This window comes from Pleurodeles waltl, chromosome 4_1 (assembly GCF_031143425.1).
Source record: "Pleurodeles waltl isolate 20211129_DDA chromosome 4_1, aPleWal1.hap1.20221129, whole genome shotgun sequence".
Lineage (NCBI taxonomy): Eukaryota > Metazoa > Chordata > Amphibia > Caudata > Salamandridae > Pleurodeles > Pleurodeles waltl.
This window is the reverse complement of record NC_090442.1, coordinates 888960972-888987852: the sequence shown is the minus strand read 5'-3', so window position 1 is coordinate 888987852 and position 26881 is coordinate 888960972. Positions and strand designations below refer to the sequence as shown.

At 44.8% G+C, this 26881-nt stretch overlaps 1 protein-coding gene across 2 annotated transcripts in view; it reads right to left on the bottom strand.

The window, feature by feature from the left end:
* LHFPL3 (LHFPL tetraspan subfamily member 3) overlaps positions 1–16640 on the bottom strand; it is a 651952-nt gene extending 635312 nt beyond the window's left edge. The window contains exon 1 of one of the 2 annotated variants that reach the window (XM_069229643.1): positions 15949–16640. In XM_069229643.1, the coding sequence (XP_069085744.1) occupies positions 15949–16372 (424 nt within the window). In that variant the 5' untranslated portion in view covers positions 16373–16640. The remainder of the gene's footprint in view (positions 1–15948) is intronic. The other variant, XM_069229644.1, reaches the window with a different exon arrangement.
* Positions 16641–26881: the final 10241 nt, after the last annotated feature.

The window sequence follows — 26881 nt, the reverse complement described above, 5'->3', positions numbered from 1 at the left end:
TGCCCTATATATTTGTTACCTCTCTAACCTCGTAAAATTATATTTCTTTGTGTTAACGTATCTCAAAGGAAATATGTGTCGTGCTGTTTTTTTCTTCACCCTCGGCAAGCTAATTGTACTGTACTTTGTGAGAACGTACTCATCTGTGGTTTTCATCTAAGAGTGATTCTGTTCAGGTTTCACTGTAATCTCATAATCCTTTTACCTTAACTTCTAGGCATTTTAAGTACTCTCAATTTGGAAAGATTAGATAACAGACGCACAGGGGAATAAAGTGGGTCATCCGAATTACACGATTGGTTTGAAATTGACAACATAGGCAGTAGATGACATCTGCTACCATTTAACACATCTATGCAGTGTTGACAGATAGACCAGACACTATAAAAAAAAATTAATGATTATGCGCTTCTCGTGTATGTCTCAAACTCCTAAAGCTATCAACTACTTTATACCGGACCCCCCTTACCCGTTATATCTACTCCATAATGTTCTCTGCTATTTTAGGTGCAAGTGTAGTTGATAAGCTTGGACGGGCTTACTGCATTTGCCATTAAATTCATAACTGTAAAACTTACACTCGTTTTGGGTAAAAAGGAAATATAGAACGTTACACAATACCATGGTGAGAATGTACTTTAGAGTTAATGCACGTGTAACTCATTATCTCGTTAAATTCATTCATTTGGTCATGAAACCACTCTAGGAATCACACAGATGACCACTGTACCAGAAGAATAATGATCCCAGTTCAGTTAAAGCGTAATACACACACAACAGGCACTGTGGCATGCGCCCAAAGAACACAAGACTCGTCAATAACCTGTAAACTTTATAGAAACCTAGCCATCTGGCCTCACCTATTACCTGAACGGCAATTCAGGGCTTAAAGTACTGAAGCAACATTCCATGTGGTGATAAGGAGATGCATTCGTCATGCTTGTTCAACAATCAAGGGCATAATGAAATGTAAAGTTTTTTACACATCCTCCTCTCCCAACCGTGTAGAGCAGTGGTTCCCAGCCTGTGGACTGGGGACCCCTCGCGGTCCGCGAATCCTCCTTATGGGGTCCGGGACTGCTTGGAAAATTAAATAATATTAACAGATTAGGTCCCCAGCTTTCAATAATGACTCAGTGGGGAGGGGGGGGGGGGGTTCCGGGATTCCAAAATTGATTCAGTGGGGGTCCCCGGGTTCCAGTGATGCTAAAGTGGGGATCAACCGAAGTCAAAAGGTTGGGAACCACTGGTGTAGAGTTTAACAAAGCCACAATAAGAAGAAAACTCGAAAAGCTTCCATAAGATCATGTTATTACAACAATGCATTGGATGGCAATGGTCTCAAGATGAAATATCCTTTTTATATATTCCAAATAACTCACTTAAAGGTAGCAAGAGCAGAATCCTCTTCTAATGGCTTGAATTAATAAACAGGAAGATAAACCCATTACAGAATCCTGGTGGCCCTATCAAACAAAACGTGGTCTTGTTCACTTTTAATAAATTACGTTATACTGCCCGACTTTAGGATAAGTGCCAGCAACGCTGAAACATCTGGATGCATTTCTCTCCAAATACGTTTTTCTCGCGGGGCATCTGTGTCAATAAGAGGGGTCTATGAAATGCACGTAAATAATTACAGAGACGAAAATCAAGTCAGGCTTAGTATTACATATAGTGTGCTCTCTTCACAGGGGAGTCCAGCTCAGAAGAATGTTAATACTGGAAAAGAGCAACACGCTGGAGCCTCCTGCTTCACCTCCGCCCTGGCTACAGCAAGATACTCTAGTTCTGACCCTCCTCCGGAAGAAAAGACCCAGTATATCCGGGACAACCCATGACCCCAACCCTTGTCCCTGTCCACAGTGTTGTGTTCCTGCTGTCCCTCGTTCCTTGTCTTTCATAGCCTTACCACCAGCCAAAAACAAACCAAGAACAGATTACCAAGGCGTCTACCAGAAGGCTGGCCGCACATACCCACCTCTAGAAATACAGGCTACCATGGAATGCTTACATGCCTAACAGGTAAAATAGATTATTGCCTGAAAACCAAGCATTATGGATCTTCCTGTTCATAATATCCCACTGTGGGTGCTAATGCGAACTAGAAATATGTGAAGGAAGTCAGATCAGACACACTTCTCCTGACATCTTTTCCACTAACATCACAAAGTCGTTCCATGAGAAATATATCAGAGGGGCATCGAAGGGGTGAGTTAAGTGAATTCCAGGAGCCCATCCCACAGAAATCAAACAATGACAGAGACAACAGCCACAACAGTGACTAGGATCTCACCTAAAGAATATATCCAGGAGGACCTCTTCAGTACTCATATTAACGGTTTAAAACTGTTAACAGTTGAGTGGCTGGGGTATAGAAGTAATGTAATAAACAATCAGAGTTTGAACCAACCATAAAACAAGAAGGACATATCACCAGCAATTTATATATTTATTTATGTGGTTGCATATTATCTTTGCTGAAGAAAAGGATAATAATCACGTGGTGTAACCACTAAGGACATTACTATTCATTTTACTGCATTATCGCAATTTTGGTAATAACTGAATGACTGGTGAATTCGCCATTTCTCACGGAGCAACCAACCCTATCTTACAAGACAGCTGCAAAGGCATGAAATGTCACAAAAAACAATGGTGGCTATTTTGGCCTGCTCTGCTTTTAACTAATTACTATTTACTGTCCCTTCTTGTTTTCAATATGATTCTTGAGCACGAGACTATATGAAAACAAGACTGGTCCAGAATTTCCGAAAGGTTCAAAGACAAATGAAGATGACACAGAAAGGCACCAGTGGTGGATACCAGAATACAACTTGAGAATTTATGTAATAACTCTGAGCACAAGTGGGTGTGTCTAATTGTAAAAAGACCAAAAGTGCATAGTAAAAGCTAAAATATGAATTGTAATCAATATAAATACCATTCCAGATTCGGAATACGGTTTTCTGAAGTTAGGAGAAAAAATAAGACCAGATTAGGACAAAAAACCAATTTTCGTTTTTATTGAAATACTGAATCAAGACAAGACTGAACTAACAGGTCAAAATAAGCTGTCTCTAAGAAATACGGAGTTTCAAATCTAACTTCAAAAGCTGACGATCGAAACCAGGGCACATGGATTATTTAACCCAGTGCATCACAAGCATCTACTCTAGTGCATCTATCAACCTCCTGAGAGCTATGGGTGGGAAGGTATGCACGCACTCATAACATATTAGCACATAACAGTCTAGTGCCTGGGCTTCATCTGTGTGTTATAATCATCATACCATAGACACTTGAAAAAGGCATGTTTCTTTGATTGTTTTGCACCCAGCTGTTTTCTCTTGCCTAAGACGAATTTTCCCCTTGATATCTAAGACTTCCATATTTGTTATATTCAATAGCTTTGCATCTCCAGGGAAATGGAGGGTGTGCTGCCCCTGTGGCGATCTGCAGTTGGATGAAATGTATCATGAAGTGGGTCTAGAGTGGGGAATGCAAAATGGATAGAGTTCACTTTCTTGGTGCATTCACCCAGGATCTGGTGAAAATTCCCATATCCATCATAACTGTCCCAAGCCTGCACCAATGTATTAAAGATCTGAAGACACAGCTCTTTAAAGAACACTACAATGGAATGCAATAGCAGACCACACTTGCTCTTAGAAACTGCTGTCTTCCACTCACATGCTGACTGCACCTTCCTTTGTCTTTGACCATGCACAGTGCTTCTTTGCATTTCAGGTATACACACACTCCGGTAAATTTGACACAGCGTTAGCGGGTAACTGCAAAACCAAATTTATTCAAAAGAAGTCATAAATACATTAATGTTCTGCAATGCAAATTATTCAGTTTCATCACAACCATCAAGAAAGGGGTCACCACGAGGATTAATTCAGCATGATGAGAAGAGAGTCAGGATTGGGAGTCCGTAGCTGACATCCATAATGGTACAAGGGGAACATCACACAATGACCAACATTTCTAGTATATGTGGCACTTGCATTACCTTGAAAACACTGACGGCATACATATTCTTAGATGCAGCAGATCTTACTTCACAGGCTATAATGTGGATGTTTAGCTGATTTGTTTTACAGTTCTTGTTATTTTTATGTGGCTGAAGTGATCTTTAAATGCATTAAGATATGGCATTGGATATTGACTAAAAAATACCTACAACTGAAGTGAACATAGCTAGAAGACAGGCCTATTATAAGTCTTGAAACACTACTTACAAATTAGATCAACATTTCATGAAGACATGCTGTTAGAAATGGGGTCTTTGGTTGGCAGTCAGGTTACCCCCTCCCTGTCCAAGCAAGGACCCTCACTCTAGTCAGGGTAAAGGAGAATCACACTCAGTTAACCCCCGCTCACCCTCTTGGTAGCTTGGCACAAGCAGGCAGGCTTAACTTCAGAAGCAATGTGTAAAGTATTTGTACCAAAACACACAGTAATAGAGTGAAAACACTACAAAATGGACACCACAACAGTTTAGAAAAATAGGTATTATTTATCTAAATCAAACAAGACCAAAAAGAGTGTGACATCTCATGGAATGTCGTGGTTAAACAGAGATTACCCATTTCTCACATTAACAACATGTCTCAATCAGACACAGGCAATGAAGGAGATGCAGTAAAGTTTTCAATAGGTTTTATTAACAAAACTGCAATCTACAATAAGCTGCATGGGTGGCAATGATAAGGATAATGAACAATGCAAGAAACAGAATTGTGAAGACAAGAGTCATTAATACAAGGACCCCCACCATCTTGCAATGACATGTAATGACATGAGATGTATATGTCCTAATACCCTAGCAGGATGAACCTAATCTCTAACCTAAAAGAGTGCTAGGTGTGCTAAACCTAATCTGCCAATGCTATGTCCATGAGAAGAGCCCCCCAACCTGCATTACTTTGGAATGAGGTCTCAAGCTCAGACTCCGTAGGGACACGAAGACTGGGTCAGCGTCAAGGCGATAGCAGTGATAGCATCTGGTTGGAATCCCTCTGACTATCTGTCTAAGTGGGGTGCTTTTATACAGATCTTCTTGGAGTCCTGACGTAGGTCTGTTCTCAAACATTAGATAACAAGACATGCTTCAGACTGCAATTTATGTAAACAATTCCCTCAAAGGCGTGAAGAGGAAAAGTGCCTAATGTGAATATCTACAGTTTGTTTATCTTTGTCGCTTGATATTGACGCCTTAGCGCAGTGGCACTGATAACGTGAAACTAAAACATTGGCCTAACTAGAAACAATGCAGCCATCTTGGAAACATATAGTTAAATAATTGCACTAAAACAGATCAAGCTAAGTAGGGTAAAAGTCACTAGGTGACGGGGCACAGGTCCACAAGCCAGAAGGCTAAGCTAACTCCTGTCTCCCATTAAAACAAGATAGGATTCACTACAGGATCTGCGCAGAATCAGGTTGACTTGGACGCCCAGGGACGATGCGTGGAAAATCCAGTCGCACAGTATCAGAAAACTGTGCTGCGTGGGGTTTGTATCGTTATCAGCCTCTGTAAGCAGGTGGTGCGCGTTGTTTCTCCAACCGCAAAGCGTTGATTTCCCAGCCGCGATGCAGGTGGAGTGTTGCTTTCAGCCGCGAAGCTGGCGGCACATCGTTTATGTACCGCTTTGCAGAAGGTGCATCCAAAATTTCCCCGCAGGGCATTCTGTGCGTGGATTTTTTAGCTCTTGTCTGCCAACTTCACCTTTCAAGGGCTCAGGGACTGGATGGGGCATGACTTGTCAGGGCAGGAGTCTCAGCAGAGAGACCAGGTGCTGGCAGGGGAAGTCTTTGATGGCCCTGAGACTTCAACAACAGGAGGCAAGCTCAGTTCAAGCCCTTGGAGATTCTTCTCAAGCAGGAATGCACAACAAAGTCCAGTCTTTGTCCCCTTTCACAGGCAGAAGCAGTAACTACAGGATAGACTAGCAAAGCACAGCCACAGGCAGGGGCAGCACTTTTCCTGAGCTCTTCGGCTCCTCTCCTTGGCAGAGGTTACGCTTGAATCCAGAAGTGATCTAATCTTCAGGGGTTTTGGGTCCACTACTTATACCCCTTTCTGCCTTTGAAGTAGACAAACTTCAAAGGAAAGTCTCTCTTGTTTGTAAGTTCCTTCCTTGCCCAGGCCAGGCCCCAGACACACACCAGGGGGTGGAGACTGCATTGTGTGAGGGCAGGCACAACCCTTTTAGGCGTGAGTGACCACTCCTCCCCTCCCTCCCAGCACAAATGGCTCATCGGGATATGCAGGCCAAATTCCAGCTCCCTTTGTGTCATTGTCTAGAGGAGAGGTGCAAACAGCCCAACTGCCAAACTGATCCAGACACAGAATCCCCAAACATGCACAGTCAAAGAATGGTTTAAGCAAGAAAATGCCTACTTTCTAAAAGTGGTATTTTCAAACACACAGGCGGTCATTCTGACCGCGGCGGGCGGTGGTCGCCGCCCGCCATGCGGTCACCGCCAAATGGCCGCTCCGCGGTCAGGAGATCGCGGATGCCATTCTGGCTTTCCCGCTGGGCTGGCGGGCGACCGCCAAAAGGGCGCCCGCCGGCCCAGCGGGAAAGGCCCTGCAACGAGGAAGCCGGCTCCGAATGGAGCCGGCGGAGTTGCAGGGGTGCGACGGGTGCAGTTGCACCCGTCGCGATTTTCACTGTCTGCAAAGCAGACAGTGAAAATCTTCATGGGGCCCTGTTAGGGGGCCCCTGCACTGCCCATGCCTGTGGCATGGGCAGTGCAGGGGCCCCAGGGGCCCCATGACACCCGTTCCCGCCATCCTGTTCCTGGCGGTAAGAACCGCCAGAAACAAGGTGGCGGGAAGGGGGTCGGAATCCCCATGGCGGCCCCCTGGGCCAGGGGAAAACCGGCGGGAAACCGCCGGTTCCCCTTTTCTGACCGCGGCTTTACCGCCGCGGTCAGAATGGCCCTGGAAGCACCGCCAGCCTGTTGGCGGTGCTTCCGTGGTCCCCGGCCCTGGCGGTCATGGACCGCCAGGGTCGGAATGACCCCCACAGTCTAAAAACAACCTTTACCAAAAGATGTATTTTTAAATTGTGAGTTCAGAGACCGTGAATTCCATATTTCTATCTGCTCCCAAAGGGAATCTACACTTAAATAATATTTCAAGGCAGCCCCCATGTTAACCTATGGGAGAGATAAGCCTTGCACAGTGAAAACCAAATTTGGGAGTATTTCACTGTTAGGACATGTAAAACACGTTAGTATATGTCCTACCTTAAACATACACCACACCCTGTTCATGGGGCTACATAGGGCCTACCTTAGGGGTGCCTTACATGTATGAAAAGGGAAGGTTTAGGCATAGCTAATGGGTACACTTGCCAAGTCGAATTGGCAGTTTAAAACTGCACCCACAGACACTGCAGTGGCAGGTCTGAGCCATGTTTACAGGGCTACTCCCATGAGTGGCACAACCAGTGCGACAGGCCCACTAGTAGCATTTGATTTACAGGCCCTGGGCACTTCTAGTGCACTGTACCAGGGACTTACTAGTAAATCAAGTGTGCCAATCATGGAAAGCCAATTACACATACATTTTACATATGAGCACTTGCACTTTAGCACTGATAGCAGTGGCAAAGTGCCCAGAGTATCAAAAACAGAGTCCAGCACACATCAAAAACCTGGGAAACAGAAGCAAAAACGTAAGGGGAGACCACACCAAGGATGCCAAGTCTAACACATGCCTATAACTGAAAATTGCCTAACAGGAAGCAATGTCTAACACTGTCATTCAGATATCCACAAGGCAAATCAATAATGGGGATTTTGTATCTGGGAGAAATACTTACAATCAAACTGAGCATATCTAGAACACATAGCCACAAATGAGGTGAACATTGAAGGCATATCCACAACTGGAGGTAATGTATCAGGAAGCCATGTCTACAAGTGAGATATATCTTCTAGGCCTAGAAACATCTGCAAATTGAAATAAGGGTATCAAGAAGACATGCCACAACTGAGATTAGCATATGCAGAAAACAGATCTACAAGTGATAGGCATATCAACAACTAACACATGACACAACACATCTAGAAGGCATACCCACAACTGAGATAAACATACTTCAAAGATATATCTACAACTAACATAAATATGTCAAGAAAAACATGCATACATTTGAGATTAACACATCCAGTAGCCAAATCAACCACTGAGATGAACACATCTACAATTTAACATACATAGAAGACATATCTACAACTGAGATTAACATCCAAAGAAGACATATTGACAAGTGAAATGTCAACATATGCTAGAAATTAAATTAATATATATATATATATATATCTATATATATATATATATATATATAGATATATATATATATATATATGAAAAATCTACAACTCAGATTAACAATTTAGAGGACATAGCTACATGCAACAAGAGCATATAGAGAAGACATATCTACTACTTAAATATACAAAACCAAATGTCAACTCCTGAATAATTTATCTTGAAGATAAATCTATATTATGGCTGTATCATCAGCTCAAATACACATATCTAGAATAGAATGAACAGTTACAACTGAAATGAGCACATACACATGACATACCTACAATAAACATGAATGGAAATATATATGCAACGGGTAGAAGAATGGTAAAGGGAACTATAGTTTTTCAGCTCTCAGTGCAGACCCTTATTCTTCCAGGCCCTGACTCAGGAATGAACCTCACCATAGGCCCTAGGTGCGGGCAAAGATGCCATTATCATGGCAATAACTATCGGAGGAGAGAAATGAGCAAACTTCTTTTTGTGTGAAACAGTGTCACAAACGTAGGTGGACTAGAACCCCTTGGTAGTTTCTATATTCTATAAGGCTATACAAAATGAATCCATAAAGGGCTAGAGGAGTCGAAAAAAGTTTGGTGAAGTGGGAGCTCCACCATAAATCAGTGTGGCTCTCACTCCGCCAAACTTGCTTTTCAGCCACCTCAGTAAAGGCCAGGCAAAGTGCAAGGTTTCAAAACTGGAGTCTCAGCTACCTTTAAGGCTTTAAACCCCTTGACCTGCTGCCCTGAGCAACACTGGGACGCCACAGTACAGTGATATTCACCCCGTCCTTTTTAGAGCTAGATTTCCTGGCCCAGAGCTGCCATGAATGCATGGTCGTCCCAGGCAGGGTAATCCACTAACAGCCCCATGTACAGTGAAGGAAACCACTGCACATCAAGACCGCTGTTTGATTTACACTAAAGAAACTCCATTTTGGGAGGATTTTGTGTAAAACAAACATAAATGAAAAAGTGGGGCGAGAACAACATAGCATCTGCTTCGTATTTTACTGAGGCTACAATGGAACCACCAATGCAATAACTCCACAAGCAGCCTTAGATACCCCCTTCATTCAGGAGTGGATTTCTAGATCAGGAGGGCAGTGCCCAAACAGGAGGGAGGAGACACTGGCATGTGACTGCTTTATCCGAAAAGTCAATAGGGCACCAATGAATCTATCTTGCATCATCACCAATATCACAGGTGCCACGGTGCCACGGTTAAGATGACATAAGAAAGTGAGTTATGTTCTGGATATTACAACTAAACTCCATTAGTGTTGAAATAAGAGTTTGATGAAATATAATTCTTATATTATTAGACAGGTAATCAAACCACTAATGCGTAATACACTGATTTGCCTTCTAGCATAATGACTGATGTAGTCTTTAACCTGACAGACTTATAAGTAAGTGTATTTAAACGGGTGGGCGTACAGAACAAGCACATTTGAGAATTTCCCAAAATCCCTTCATTAATTTAGTCATGTCCTCCACAGCTGGAAACAAACCAATCTTGTGGTGTTCTTTCTCGCTAAAAACAAGCAAATGTTTGGAAACTAATGCTCAGATGAATAACCCTCCATGTAACCATTCTGCTTTAAATCTAAAATCCTTGAGTAAAACATGTTAACATTTTCTTTCGCTTTAAAAAAGCAAGGAAAGGGCAAAATCCTGCCTTCTTCTAGCCCTACTGGTGGTCCTAAAATGTTTGTAAGCTCTCTGAATGCAGTCACTATTGTTCCTGCACAAGAGTCTCACTATTATTTTCTAGAAGTGTCATATTCCTTCTAACCCAAAACACCAAATCTAGGCTTCTCTTGCTTCGCTCAAATGTTATGGATCTCTCTATCGGACACATCAGATATTTTCTGGGGTTTCTTACCTTCCATAAGGCACCAACAGCAATCGTGTACAGTGATTCTTTCCTGAAAAACCAGCAACAACTCTTTCTCCTCTTGTCCCTGCTCACCAACACTGCAGGGTTGTGAATGGGATTCTAGGGGTTACTCATGAAGTGCATTCCTACCTTAGGTTGAAGCTGTGCTCCAGAAACACTTTAGAAAGACTCTAATACACACATGTACACTAATTTGAGAATAATTTTTAAGATTTAGTAAAATGACATTTTTGCAGATTTCGAACTTGTTCTGTGTATTTGGTCAATGCATGCAGGGGTTTTTGTTCTATGTGTTTTTGCATGCATTCGCTTCTGACGTTCTTTGACAGGTTTTCACTTCCGGGTATGACGTGCTTGCTTGGAAGTCCACACCTGTTTTCTATTCTAGCACGTCGCTCTGCTTCTCAACTCGTCACTTGGCTCCAGATCGTTCCCTCTTTTCCGTTGATCATTCTTCATGCCGATCGCATTTTTCTTTGGAAAAAATGTGATAGCCCCACTTGTTCACTTAGCATTAATCCCTAATAATTTTAGCTTTGTTGGATTATTACCGCACAGCCATTCATGAGTACTCAATTTCTCCAACCCTCACAATACTCTGGGGTGCATAATGTATCCTAGTGTCAAAGGCGACCTTATCATCACGGACTACCCCATGGGCGAGAGTCTGCTAGATGTTTGTAGCAGAACTTATTTATTTTGCTACTTCTTTCCTTAATACGAGACCTCCCTAATACACCTGTTACTTTACGTGTGGGGGAGCTTGCCTCTGACCTTACGATCAGTGCTTAATTTGTAAAATAAGTAAATAAGTAAACGCACCCACTGTTTTTCTTAGGAGCCTGCTGCTAGGGCTATTGAATGCTAGGGTTGTTGAATACCGCAGCGGCATGGTGTTGATTCCACCTCATACCTCTTTCTTCTCCCACCCTGCAACTGCTGACTCGGTATTTCACTCTTCCAAGTTTATTTTCATCCCGGCTTTCCCCCTTTGGCACTGTTTTCCCATCTTTTCCTTCCTCCTTTCTTTTCTGCCTTGTTCTCCCTTGTTCAGGGTCAAAACCTGGTGGAAAAAAAAATCCTTGTGCCCGAAAAATGAATGTCAGCGGCCACCACCTGCAATCACCGGCACAAATTAAGCACTGCATGCCCTCATATCCTTATCCCAATTCGCCACTAGTCAGCATAGTTCACATGATGGGGTGTCTGCCACTTCCAATAGGAGATTACACACACTACACTGTAAAGCACAACAGATACTTCTGTGCTCCGTTTTTGTTGCTTGCATGAAATGGGACAGAACAAACAATCCACGGCTCATTCATATTTTTGTAGATAGTGCTAGCTGTAAAATAACATATTTCTGGTTGAATACGATAAAAAAAACAATTCGTTGTGTGTTGTCTGACGTGATTAGTTAGACGTGAAATATCTGTAATTTTCAATACAAGGAAAAATCCAAATGCCTGTATCTGCCTGTTCCCACCACCCCCTACATGGAACAAACGAGTCTTTTTTTCATCCAATTTTGAAGATTGAGGACGTGGATTTCTCCAAATGTATACTAGTCTAAGCTGCCCCTGGCCACACAAGAGGACAGTATGCCATCCTTTCAGGAGGTGATGGTACATTAGTTAAATACTCTCAAACAAGATCCTTCTGACATCCTGTGAGGAGACTTTTCACCTGCTATCAAATGACCATAAGGGGGGTAGTCTTACAAATAGTGAGTGCAAAATTGTAATGTGGAGAATAAACCACTTCACTATAACAGTTTCCTCCTGCCATTAACTAGCGATGATCTACTGACATCCTGACAACATCACTAGGACTGCTGGAAGTTGACATTTCACGTCTCCAGGTACAATTGTGAGTCTAGAATCCCAGCATCCTTAGGATCTAGACTGAAACCCAGAAATGGGTTATTTGCCCTCATGACATGGAGAAATGCAACAGAGATGCGCGATCGAGAAGCACCAAAATTCATAAACTCTTTTGCAAAGACACGAGGAAATACTTATTGTGCAACTAGATAATCCAAACTCTAGTGTCTGCTAAGTTTTGTAAGTGCCAGGATACAGCAGTGTGCTGCTACAGAAGCGTGCAGTGCTAGGGCTACCGCGTGACTATCTGTCACTTACAATGTTGTTTTGGGTCACGTTGACCCATTTATCAATGATTTACGGGAGGGAAGAGTACGTTTATAATTCTAGCACACTCTTGATATGGAGACTGATGGTGACCACTCAGCACAAGAAACACAGGAGCTCCAGTCGTGAGCAGTGTACTATATTAGTGTGCATTGAACTATGAGACATTCAGAAAATAAGTGTGAAGCCACCCTAGAGCAGTGGCAGTCACTTAATAAGTATTAATTTCCAATACAGCATAAGTGTATACTGACCATAACCAATGCACGAACATGCACTGATCGCCACAAGCGCATGGACGCCATCAATGCATGAACACTGATCAAAACATACACTGACCAAAACTAATTAATTAACACATTCCGATGGCAACCAATTAATGATAATGCACTTACTGCTCACAATGCATGAACATATACTGATCCCAACCAATGCATCCGCACGTACGGAATGTAATAAACCAATTTGTGAACAAATGCTGATCGGAACCCATGTGTGGGCAAACACTTGGCACAATCAATCAATGATCATATATTCTTTGTGATTAATGCATGAACATATTAATCATAACCATTGACTGAGCACATAGTAGTTGTCATCAATATAAAAATATATACCTAATGAAGATCAACAGGTTTCTATTGTATACCCATGGAAGAAGCAAATATGATTCTCATGGAACTGATAATTACAAAACACTTAAAATATTTACATAATAATTACAAAAAAGCTTGTGAAACCACTAACTTACTTCCATCTGGAGTAAATAACCACTATCACTTCTACTTCAAAACCCAAGCAACAAATGTCTGAAGTTATGTGAGAAACACAGGAAGTTTCAAAGAAGCAGAAAAGAGGAAAACATCAGTCTACATACAATTTCTCACCAAATACTAGACGAGCGACTGAAACATAAAAGAGGTTTGATGAATGCAGACAAGAAGGAAATGGTGCCCTTGTGTCACAATACAGTAGCTGATGTTTCTAAATTAACCCAGCGCAGCGCCCAGCCTCTAGCTATGACGCAAAAGGCAACAGCAAGCAGATTACTCTGATGGTGAGAGAGCCAGGCCTGCCTCACCCGACCTGTCCAAAGCGTCGAGCCCTTCACCCCATGTCATGCTATTCCCTGGAGCATAGCCTGCAGCCCTGCTCTGCCTGAATGCACAAGACCTACCCTCCAAACCCCACAGTAAAACCTGGAGCTCTCCATCCCGTGCCAAGCATCAGAGTCTACGGCCCCCATCCGCCGCCCTGTAGCACAGCTTGAGCTCCTGCAGCACAGATTTTAACCCATGGCCTCTTGCCATGCAGCACAGCTAGGAGCCCTCCAGGGTATCCCTGCTGTGCAGCACAGCCTGGGGCCTGCCTGGCATGTCCACAGAGCGCAGCACTCCATCCATTGTAATGCAGCACAGCCTGGGGTCCTCCTTTGGTACAGCTTGTAGTGTTCCAAGCTCTGCCGTGCAGCACAGACTGGAGCCCACCAATGCATTCCCTGCTCTTCAGCACAGCCTGAAGCCCACATGTCGCAGCCATGTACCACAGCCGAAACCCTACGTCGCCTGCCTTGCACCAGTCTGATCACCACCTTCCAGTGCCTTGCAGCAGAGCCGAGAACCCTCGATCTCTTGACATGAAGCACAGCCTGGAAGCCTCTTGCCCTTTCTCTGCTGCATAGCACAGAGCCCTGGTCCCTGTGGCACATCCTGGAACCCTTCTGCCTGTGCCCTGCAGCACAGTCAGTAGCCCTGCTGTGCTGGTCCTGTAGCAGAGCCTCAAGCCCTTCTGCCCCAGCCGCCCGCCTCAGTCTAGAGTCCTACTTTGCCAGCTGAAAATCCACAGGCCCCCTGTTCCGGAATAGCAGCAAAACTTTGAGCCATCACGAACCTACACGTGGATCGCAGCCCGGCATTCCTAGCCTGCCGCACCACATGAAGCCTGGTACTGCAGCCAAGCCTGGAGATACTGCCTTGCAGTGCACGCAGCAGCCCTTATACTGATGTGCAGCCTGGAGAGCTCGCCCTTTTAGAACCCTGGCCTTGCAGCACAGCTCGAACCCTTGAAAAACACAACCTCGAGCCAAGGTCCTGCAGCCCATGCGGAGGCCCTTGCCCCCTGGGCCAGTTTGAGGCCTTTGTCCCCTGGCACATTGGATGCTCTTGCCCTTCAGCACAGCGTGGATCCTTAATCTTAATGTGGATCCCACATCCTTGGGCACAGCATAGGCCTCTACCTGGAGTGCTAGCCCTGGCTGTAACACAGACTGCCGCTATGGCTTCCAAGCACGTTAGCGGCCGAGACATCCCTTTGGATACGCTCAGCGCGGAAAGGGTCGGTCACAGGTGAGATTTGAAGCTCACCGTCAGGCACGGAAAGTTTAAGGAAGAGCAGGAGACAAGCTCCTGCAGAAGGGGCACTGCACTATAAACACTCTTGCCTGCAGGGGCAAAGAGGTCACCTCACCTACTGAAGATACACCAGGGTGTGAGGCGCGGTAAGGCAACGCTGAACACTAAACACGTGCAACGGCCTGGTACAGGCAGCGTTACCGGGGAGGGTGATGTCTGGACACTGGACAGCGCCAGGACAGCAGTGTGGGATCGGCGGGACAGAGATGCACTGCAGGGAGCGGGGGCGTGTTTCAGGAGCAGGCGTGCTGGACAGCAGCCGGAGGCTACAAAGAGTACGAGTGGGATGAGATCTGCTGGTGCTGCTGATGATGAAAGGCGCAGGCAGCACTTCTGGGGAGCATGGCCTAGGCAAGCTACGGGGGTTTGACGAGGGGAGCGTGGAAGGAGAGTGTATCACTGGGCTGGGGAGGAGTGTGAACGAAGCCGTCTTAGTCACCAAACGAAGGCCAGGTGACGGTGGAGGGAACAGGCAATGTCACATGGTTGAGACAGGAAGGGCAGACGTACATCTTTGGTGCACGCAATAGGCTGTGCTGAAGTGAGAATACATTATGTGGGTTTGAAGGAAGGATGAGTGTTCTGGATACGGTGCAGGGGAGGCCGTGGACAGGCTGACAGGCTACCTCGTAGAGCAGCGCCGTGTGTGCGTGCAATGCACATTGCAGATGGAAGGAAGTCTACGCTCTGTGGTAGACTGGAGTGATGAAGTTAGAGGCTGAACATTCCCGGATGTGCAGTACAGGGCAGGCAGCATGCACTCTATATATGACTCGGTGAATGAGGATAGTACAGGTGGGCAGCCGGGGTCGCTGGTCAGCCTCACATATGCAGTGCCGACAGCAACCTGAGCCCTATGTATGACTGGGTTGATGAGAATGGAGTGTGGGTGCACACAGCATCGCGCGCCCCGTGGGTGCCTGGGTGATGAGAAGTGTGCGGTCAGGCGACTGACAAACCCAGGTGTGTAGGGCTGGCAGCAACCCACGCAGCATGGGAGATGAGGATGGTGTGGATCTAAGATCCATGGTCGCTGGCAGCCCCCGGTGTGGGGGTGCATCCATATCACGCGCCCTACAGATGACTGGAATAAAGAGTATGGTGCGAATTGAGGGTCCGCCCCCGATCCCGGCCGCCCCGCACTCACCGGAGGTGAGCTGCATCCAGGCGCAGATCTTGTACACGGTGGCCGTGTTGCAGAAGAAGAAGAGGATGAAGGAGACGATGCAGGAGATGATGAGCATCATAGAGAGGCCGATGAAGAAGGAAGCGGCTTTGAAGGCAGCCGACGGGATGCTGGCGAAGTCGGTGAAGCTGCCAGTGCAGCTGAGCTCGCCGAGCAGGCCGCTGCGGATGCAGTAGTGGAAGAGGCCGAAGTAGCCTGCCTGCGGGGTGTCCACGCCGTCGCCGATCCAGTACGGCTCGATGAAGCACACCACGTTCACGATGGCGAAGAGGATGGTGAAGATGGCCCACAGCACGCCGATGGCCCGCGAGTTCCGCACGTAGTTGGTGTGATAGATCTTGGCCGCCTCCTGAGCGGGGGACAGGGCCGGAGGACCCCCCGGCATATCGGCGGCCGAGGCGGGGCCCTGTGGCTTCAGCTAGGACCGAGCAGAGCGACCCGCGCTCGGCTTTCACCTGAGCACCGGTGCACTTATCTCCGGGCCTCCGCCGACCCTTCCACGGCTCCCTCCATCCTCTCACTGCAGCCCCGGCTCGCGCGGGGGACGAACCGCAGCGCGAGCGCAACCAGCAGCAGCCACTGGAGCTCGTGCCGCTCTCATCAGCAGCAGCGCTCAGCCAGCCTCACGCGCGATGCGGCGTGCGCACGTCACCAGGGAGCACGCGCGGCCCCGCGACGAGGCAGAGTGGAGAGAGGGCGAAGTAGGGAATAGTGGGACTTCTGCACGCAGGGATCCCGGACGCTGCCATTAAATGACCCCTTCCCCCGGAGACAGAGCCAGGGTGCATTTCTTAACACTTTCAGTGGAACTAATGCAGGTCCTGGAAACACAAGTCACATAGTGCCAAGGCAGGACCGGGAGCGAAGTTGCCACTCGCTTCTGTCCCGGAGTGGCAGCGTCAGAGAAAGACTCCGTGCACTGCTGACCGCATAAGGAAGGGTCCTGGAACTAGGGTGATCAGGCGCCCCGGATTTGATGGGACAGGCGCGGGGTTTCACCCATGTCCCAGTTTTTAGAGAGGGTCAGATAGGTGATTTATTTTGGTTTCCAAAGAAGAGATAGCAGGTGTTATCAGAAAGCAATTTAATTAACAGGCATTATAATGGATTTAAAAATTGCATTTTATTTAAGTTCTTAATGCCTTTTCTGTAATTCTGTGCTGATGAGTGCTGTCATTCTTTGCGCTCGTTTGAAGTAAAATTGTAGTTCTCTTTTATTTTTTGTGAAATGTCCCAGCTTTGGGCCTTACAATTCTGGTCAGCCTACCTGGAACAGCAGTCAGATTTACAATGCAAGGACTTGAAAAGTGGTGTAATGCAAACTCATGCGTTTAGAAAGATGCTGACACCGGTTAGCATAAAAACTCAGAGGAGTTTATTGTGCCATATTCACGAAGAACCCAAAACTGCACTTCATGCTCCGTCGGGATCCAAGAACTGAGCAACAGTCACTTCGAACCAGCAGTCGAAGTGCATTAAAAAGACATTGGAACTGTGATGCTGCATGCAATGTGGGTGCAGGGTCAAAGGTGTGGCTTAAAGAACAAAATATTCTCCTTCAGGTAGCAACATATGTAATAATTCAAAGATGAATTGATAACAAAAATAAAAAGTTAAGTTAATCAGTAGTATGTGCCCTGTTGTGTATTATGAAACCTCTATTAGCTAATGCATGGAAAGGTCTGAGTGTAACCAGAAAGCCAAAGCATGAAATCATGGTTCAATGGAGAATTGTGGCTTGTGTATTTCTTGTGCCACAAAGGCCCAGCCTGTGACAGGAAGCACTTAGAAATGTAAGTCATTATGTTAAACTTGCCTTACACGCAGTATAAGACAGACTGCTACCAAATGTGTAAAAAGGTTTCAGATAAAACGGTGCTTCCAAAATATAGGTTTTAGAGATTATCCAGACTGTGCGTAATGATTTAATTTTATTTAACTGCCCTGAAAAACACACACTGCACAGCTCAGCTGGTAACTCCCTTGCACTACCAGGTGAAAAGAATGTGATTCGATCAATTAAACCAGCACCTGCTCCCAAGCCCCCTTTACATTTGCAGATTAACCAGTTGTGCACATTTGCACTTTAGGCGAGGATGCACCCTGTCAAGAAGGCCTGTTTATTGGTAAGCTGCCGGCCGCTCCCTTGGTCTCACCGCACAGAAGACTCCCTGAATGAAACTTAGGCTGAAGCATTTGCATGATCGGAGTTTACCGTCCCAGGTGGTTGTCTTTTACTAAGAAGTAAGGGAACGTATTTTCATAAATGAAAAAAAGTAGAGGCACATCGTGCCGCTCTGATCCCGCCCACTTCAACCACTGCTTAGAACACCAGCAGGGCAGGACAGAGAACATGGAACACAGTTTAAAAACAAAAATAAGTGAGCTGAGTACAATAGATGACACAAGGATGCACTGTTACAATAGATTTCACCACACAGGTTAAGTTGCAAATATGAATTATTCTTAATTGGAACAGACAAGTACAGAACAGGTACAACCTCCACTTTGTCCCCTGTATGTTCAATCACCGTTCCTCACAAGGTTCGATCCACTTGTACATTCTACTGCATACCATTTTCCCCATACATCATTACACATTGTACATTCTACTGCATTTCAATCTACTTCATTCCTGTATGTAATTACAATACATACACACATAACACATCCCCCTTTTTTAAACTAAACAAAAAAGTGAAAAGCAACAAAATGAAACTGGACATAAATACTTATATCTTCCACATATCTATACATTTCCTTTAATATCAAATAATGCATTTGAGCCTTCTACAAAATATACACTTAAATACAGCCTAATACGCTAATTATTATAATGGAAAGCTCTCTGAAATATAGTCTTTCAACCACACCAATGTTTGTTTTCTCTTTTAGATTAATTGGCTCTTAAAATGTCCTTAGAATGGTTACCCACTTAAATAGAATAATTATATTCACTACCCTGGAAAGGGTCACTCTCTTTTTGGCCACTCACTTATTTAGTAGTGTGTATAGGTGCTTCAAACACATTACCATTATTCCGCTTAGGAAAGGTATCTCCCACAACATTTATGTCAGTAGTGTTCTCATCAAACACACTATCCATTATAAATTTCTTATTTAAACAATTGTTTCTAGTAAATGAAGGAACAGAGCATTTTGCTATTCTTTTTATAGTCCACACTCTTCCATCAGTGAGTCATACAGCATTATGCAGTACTTCCACAGACTCATAGAGTCTGCTTTCTTCTTTAGGCACCCTATCATGTTTTCTCACTCTTTCCCACTGACCTACCACAGCCTGTGGGGCTCCGCAGCTGCTCAAGACTGTGCCCCCGGGGTGGGCCAGGGCCCGGGGGCTGCCCCCGGAGGAAGAGGAGCAAGGGGAGTGCCGTCGCACTCCTCCTCTGGATGAGGAAGGGGCCCCGGACCCCACCCCGGGGCCCCGTGAAGCCTGGCCCGAAGTGAGTTGATGGGGGGTGCCGTCGCACCCCCCCCCCTGCCGTGGTGGGAAGGGAACCCAGACCACATCCCGGGGCCCCCTGTGGAGAAGCAAAGCCACGGAGCGCCATTGCGCTCCATGCGAAGATGCAAGGTTGGGGCTCCAGACCCCATCCCGGGGCCCGTGAAGACTGAGGAGTGGGGGGCGCCGTCGAGCACCCCCACCAGATGGCCGCCGGCTGTGATGGAGCCTCGCTGTGTGTCACCGGAACATTTAGGTATGGTAACAACCTACAGTGTAGGAAAATTATGCAGGCAATGGTTAAAAAGTTTCTCATTAGATGCTGTAAAGGAACACCTCAGTCTCCTATCTAATAACACAGACTTACAAGATTTTATGTAAGGCTACGTAAAAAGCGCTTAATATATGCATTTTACAATGAGATTTGGAAACTTTTACAACAAGAAGCCACAGCCCGGTTAAGGCAAATAGATCAGGAAAATTTACAGAAAGCATTAGTTGTTGTAGATAATGGGATTAACACCTTGTCTGACCGCATATACATTCTCAACAACATAATTTCCTCTGCAATCGACTATATGAAAACTGACATATTACCTTTACTCCATGCACATTGTCAACTTAGGTCCATTATGCAGTTAGGTTGGATACTACAGACATTGGAAAATGGTCGCATTCCATGGCATTCTGGCAGGACCAAGTACGTTTGTTGCATTTAATTTGATACCACAACAGCAAACAATGGCTAAGAAAGAAGCAACATATACTATACTGAACATCGAAAATTAGAAACTTTGTATGGCTAATTCATGGGGTTATTAATCTGCCTATTTCAACACTTCAATTCACATCCTGCTTGAAACAAATTCCTTTGGGCAGATATGAAAAGCTGTGAGATAGTTATATTCATGAGGTGTGGGAGCTACCCTTTTTCTACAAATATTTCATGGCATGAAAGAGGTCTTTCTTAGCGGCAGTGAATGTGAGATTCTGTGAGCCATTCGATGGTTGGCAAACAGCTTTCCTTGCACAGAGCATGTAATACTTCAGCAGCGAATTTGGCCTGTTATTTGAAGGGCGTTTCTGTCCCCTTAATTTGACCAGTGTTCCAGGTGCTCTCAAATGGAAGTTATGTACTTGTAAACAACGAGAGCTGTTGTGGAATGTGAGTCGGAATTGCCTACGTAGTTTTGGTCTCCCAAATTGAAACTTGTTGAGGTAACGTCCTTTTTCCCCCTATTCAACAGCCAGAAGTAGCAGACATCTGGCCTCATATTGCTACTTCTAATGTACATTTTGACAAGCTGAGCAGACTAAAAGCTCTGTTGTTTCAGAAAAATGAAGCACTGACATCTGCACGTGAGACCTATGCGCTTCAAGCAGCAAGGTCGTCCGAAGAAATACAGTCCCTGTTAAATTCAGTCTTTCGAAGACACTTTGGTGAGCTTGTGGGACAAATATTTAATGCGTCTAAAACTGCCAGGATCGTACATGTCTGTCTTTAAAGTTGTTGTTTCTGGGCTTGATAACACCTTTTCATCTATATTTGGAATAATACTTTCAGCCATACCCTCAATACTTTCTTGTGTATTTGGGGGATTCCTGATTACTTTGGCCTTAATTGGTGGCATTCTGCTGTTGCTATTTTTCATTTGCAACAGATGCCCCATCTCAAATAGGAGGACTGATGGTGTGTCCACCAGCACAGTATTTCGGAGCACCACTCCTTGAGGAACTGGAGTGCAACTGGTCTCTGTCATTCAGACTGGTGCTGAACTGTGTGCAGCCCGTGTTTCGTTGCCTTTGGTGCCTTTTCGAATGTGCACTATAACTGTCTTTCTATGCTGTGCTTACTTTCACTGGACGCTGATCGTTTGATGTTCTCGATGCAGGCTTATTACCATACATTCCCGTTGAGGGTGCATTTGCTACGGGAAGCCTCATATGAGTCATATGAGTGGATCAAGTGGCCCTGGGCATTTCAGCATCTGGCACTACACGGAATACTGCTGACTCCGGTTGAGCTAAGGTCTTGGAACAGGAGTGCGCTTTGGTTTTCCTTGGAACCAATTTGGTTGTTTTAACACCAGCCAAAGTGTGATCTTTCATTGATTCAATTAGATATAATTGGCAGTTTTCAAAATGACACTGACTTTAAAATTTTACATTTGGCTTTTTTTATCTCCAAAATGGTTCTGTTTTAATTGACAGTTTTTAATTTGGCCTGCTTAAAGCATGCTTGCTTGTCAACCTGGACATTTATACATATATTTTAATTCATTTTTAATTTTAATGCAGTTTGATTGGGTTTGACTCCACACTTTAAACCGACAAGGGGAGGGTGTAGTGAGAATACCTTAGCTGCTTTATGGGTGTTTATTTTAACCATGGGCCTACAGTCTGTGCCCTTTAGCCTAGTTGCAATTCATTAGCCTAGTTGCAATTCATTTTTATTTTCTGAGCAGAAGCTCTCTTCTGCAGCAATTTTTCTTTCGCTTTATCTTATATGCTTTTAGCACAGAAACTGTTTTCATTCTTTGTACTCTGATATTTTTGTTCTGTGCTCTGCTTAAGGCTGGCTCCAATATGTTGCCCGCACATAGTAGAACACCGCAATCTCTGCCATTTCATGGAAACGTGTGTTTTATGTTAGGGCAGTTTTTCTAGAACATTAGCTGTTTTATTATAAACATCTCTGTGCCCCCTATGTGTTAGAGGGAGAGTTCCAGCCAGAAGATTGCCACTGCATGCTGTTGCTTCATTGCAGCTGTCTGCTGAGATTTGATGACTTTCTTTACCTACATGAGAGAAAACTCTTAGTAAACTAACAGCCCTCTTTGCTACTACCAAATCCTGGTATGGAGAGAATGTCTTCTTATGGATTCTGAAGGGCGGATTAAATCTAACACTGCTATGCTTTAATATGATGCTGTAATGAAGCATAATCTGGGAACATATAGGACCATATTCAAGCAATTTAACCATTAGGATTACTTTTGCATTACTCCTAATCGACCATAGAATAACAGTTCAGTACATTAGGTAATACCAGCCTACACCTCTAGTAGACACCATCCCACAAGCTGGAACAAACCTTCTCATAAACTTGGGCTCCAAACACAGGTTGGAATCCTTGGGGGGTTATCATTCATTTGTCCCACCCTACCTAGGGTGGGGACACAAAACGATGTTTGGGGGTGGCTGCGCTGCTCCTGCAGCTCCCACTGTCTCTGGGCGTGAATCTGGTGGTGGTCCCATCTTCCTGGAACCACCACAAGCCTGGTTAGGGGACCATCCCCGGCTCAAACCCTGCAAAGTATGCTGGGGCAGCTGCATATCTAATGAGCGGCTTGCCCGCTGTGTCGGGGAGAGCCGCGTTGCTGCCCAAAGCCGATGCTGGTTCCTGGGGTGTGCCGGTCGCACCTGGGCACCCCCGCTCCAAGTAAGGGTTCCCTCGTTGGAGGGCAGCCTACAGGGAGCCCACCCCTGGCCGCCCCCGCTGGCTCCCCGCATGGCTAGCACCTCCGTGTGCTGCTGCGGGAGCCGGCCTTCTCTGTGTTGTCTGCCCGCTCCAGCGGGCAGAAGTGTGGAGGCTCATGGCCGGACGGGCCGCTTGGGGGAGTGCAACGGCACCCCCTCTTTCCTCTCTGCAGCTTTGGGGCCTCGGGATGGGGTCCGGGGCCCCTCCACGTCTCTGCGGGGCGTGCGACGGAGCTCCTGAGGTCTGCATCTTCTTGGGGCCCCGGGATGGGGTCCGGCACCCCACCTAGCAATCTTCACGGGGGCGCGACGGTTCTCTAAAACCCACGTGGAGTTTACAAAACGCACATGGGAACTATTTGTGTCCACTGGCCACAGTAACCACCCACCAGGACTCAAAAGTGATGTGTTAAATGTCTAATTTTGGACCCACCCATCGAGCTGATCTTCAGTTGCATTAATGTATTTTTGCCATTGATAACATTTTGCCGGAGTAGATACTGGGCACATTTAATTCTTTAATTTTCACCAAGCCTAAACAACTTGTGTGCTGCACTATGTTATTTAAAATATAATTTGTGAAGGTATCAGGCATGCTCTAAATAAAGCTTCCCTTCCCTGTATTTGTCAATGTTTAGTTCCCCAAACAATCTTCAAGTCAATCAACTTCATCCAATATCCATAGCCTTCTATTGCCAATCGGGAAACAAAGGAATCAGAATAAATCAATTTTGTATCAGTCAACAATACATTTTGCATTTCCATGATGGACAATTTAATATATTATGACGCAGCATCTTTAACATTGTGCCAAGAAAAATATGTAAACTTATCCATATATATTTTAGAACTCCCCACTGGTGGGGTATGACAATGTTCCCAATGTGTGTAGCTAAAATTAGTATTTTGGTCACCTGTTCTATGAATTAAATGATGTCCATAATAATTATAACAGAACAAATACCCATTGTTTTCTTTTGTTTGGTAAATATCTTCACTTTCAAACAAAAGTTAAGTACTCTAATTCAGATAGCATAAAATCAGCAATTTTTACATCCCAGTGATCAGAAACAACCCCAGGTATTATTACATCATTTAAAGATAGTTTGAAAACATATGGAATTTGATGAACCTCAGTCAGACCGAATATATCAAAGGAAACTTTCTCTCAAACAATCCCATCGGGAACTAGTATAGCTGAAATGTTCACTATGGACAAGTCTCGAAAGACCTTGTGTGAAGAAAAATGTGGTTTTAGGACCTCATCCACTAGTTCAACTGCAGAGCTTTCAGGAAGGTAATGACCATGTATCAGAAAGAAAAAGGCAATGATTAACCCAATTCAAAGAAGAAAGACAAGTACAATTAATAAAATCCATAGATAGTTCCATGGATGAGTGAGATAGTTATCATTAAGCCAAGTTACCAGCTCACACGCTTTTGATGGTGGTTTTGCAGAAGAAGTGAATGAAGTGAATGAGTCAAAGGAGGGATCATCTTGATCTGCAAAGTATCCAGAAGCAGTTAGTGCAAAATTTGGAGCCATGTCAGGAGTTGGAGAATTGACATAAGTCTCCCTCGGTGGTTCATAGTAGACAATTCCATCCGTTTGAGTTGCATTTGTGTAATAGTAGTCTTCATTATTTCTCTTGTTTGATATTGTAGATGAAGATAGTGGTACTAATGAAAGATCATTTTCCACCATCCTCAAGCTTGGGGAAGTGTCAGCATTGCTGCTCAAAACCTGTAGATGCACATCCTGGTCTATAATGAGAGGGATCAGGAACTACCCAGGAGTCCACTAGGTCTACTCTGGAGGATCGGCCGTATGGTGTAGCTAGACATTATCAATGGAGTCAAAGCAATTTTCTTTTGATCCAGGCAGCAAGGGTAGAATAACAGTTCTGGTACCATGGTTTCCCTGGACTGGAACCGGTGCACGATATGTTGGACCAAACTCCTTCTTCACAGCAATCTTTTCTCGTATTAGATCCCCAACTTTTGGAATACAGCTGGTAGATGTTATTGGTGCATCCCTTAGTCCCAAGGAGGCAGCAGAGACAGACATGTTTTCATCTCAGAACTGTTGTAATTCCTGCAAGACAGTGACACGTTCATTTATGTCAAAATGTGTGTCTGCCACATCCGTACCAGAGCCATCAAGATCTGGAAAATACATTTGTGTCACAAACAGCACCTCATACAGGGAGCCCCCTTCCAAGGTCCTTCGGGGCAGATTATTGAGTGCTCTCTGGACTCCATACAGGTGACTAAACCAACTATGCCCCGTGCCTAATACTCTCACTCATAAGGATTGCTTCAAATCTTGATTCTTCTGCTCTACTACGCTGTTACCCTCGGGATGGTAGGGAGACTGAAATGTAGTTGGACCCCTAACAAAGCCATGGTGTCCTTGAATGCACTTGAGGTGAACTCAGGGTCCTGGTCCAAGTGGAAAGCCGCAACTGCACATGTATCGATAAAGACATGCAAATCTTTAATAACAGTCGAGCATCAGCTGATCGTTGTGGCCATACCCATAGAAATCTGGAACATGAGTCATCAGCAAATAAGATGTATTTGTATGCACCATCAGGGGTAAAGGGACCACAATGGTCCAGGTTCACACATTGTAATGGTTTGTTTGAAATTAGATGGGGTGTCTGTGGTGGGTGTTTACCGGTAGTCCCTTTTATTTGTTGAAAGATGTCACAGCAAAGGACATATTGTTTTGTCTGTTTATAGAGTCCTGGCCACCAATAGCATTTTTGGAGTAAAGAAATAGTTGCTGGGTAACCTGCATTGGCAGAAGCAACTCCCTCATTTGCAGATTTTTTCAACTCAGATCTTTGATCTTGTTTGGGGATCACATGAACACCCACCTCTGGTATTGTTACTAAGGCAGTGTTTAGACTATACTTCTACATGTTGATGTCCCAATGTATGCACTACATGGGCATTGGGTAGTGTTTCCTTCAGGTCCACTACTTTCCCCACAGTAACTTATGTTAAATGGTGTTGTCTTTTGAATCTCTGAACCCATTTTGATGCAGTAATGCAGGTATTCATTAAAGGGCTGGACACAGTAGTATGAATCACAGACTGCCAGCGTTAGTTGTTTTGGAATCACCATCACTAGAGCCTTGAGCTCTGCTAGTTGTGCAGTGCAGTCACCTAAGTTCTGTGTGCAAGTATTTTCTGGATGGAATTTACCATTTTTTATGTACCCACTCATAGCCGTGAAAGCAGGAATGTATTGGTGTTTTGTGCCTATGGCTGGTTGGGCCGATCCATCAGTGTAAATAATTGTTTGATATTGATCAATTCGCAAAGTATTTGCCGGCACTGGATATTCCATTGCATATTGAAAGAGTTCTTGAACTTGTAATTGTGGATTGAAGATGTAGTCTACATCAGAGGCTGTCAGAGACGTTGCCCATTGAATCCAATGTGGATGTAATGCTTTTGCATTAGGGAACACTAGCCTTTTGCATTTCTCCTGAGCCAGAGGTCTCTCTTTAATGCTAGCCATCTGGACAGCAGTCAGAAATCTTTCTGTGGGAGCAAAGCATTTTTCAGCTCTGGAGTACAGGTGTAATTTGTATGCAATATGGAGGGTATCACCCTAATTAAATGTTACATAGGTGAAACCGGTGGCACCAGCAATTACTCTGATGACCAAATGTGTTTTGTTGTCTCTTGTGTGTAAATGTTTTGCTGCAAGCATTTCTTGTTGCAATGCTCTGAGGATTCATGTGTGTTTCACTGTCCAGAATTTGCTTGAAAGGTCGGGCATATTAAGTCATATAATTGTTCTATGCGTTGTGCATAATCAGGAATGTAAGTTCTGCAAAAGTTTAGAAAAACCAATAAAGACTGGAACTTTGTTATGGTATTTGGTGGTTGCAATTGTGCACACTTTTTAGAAAGTGGGGCGCTAGGCTTTTGCCT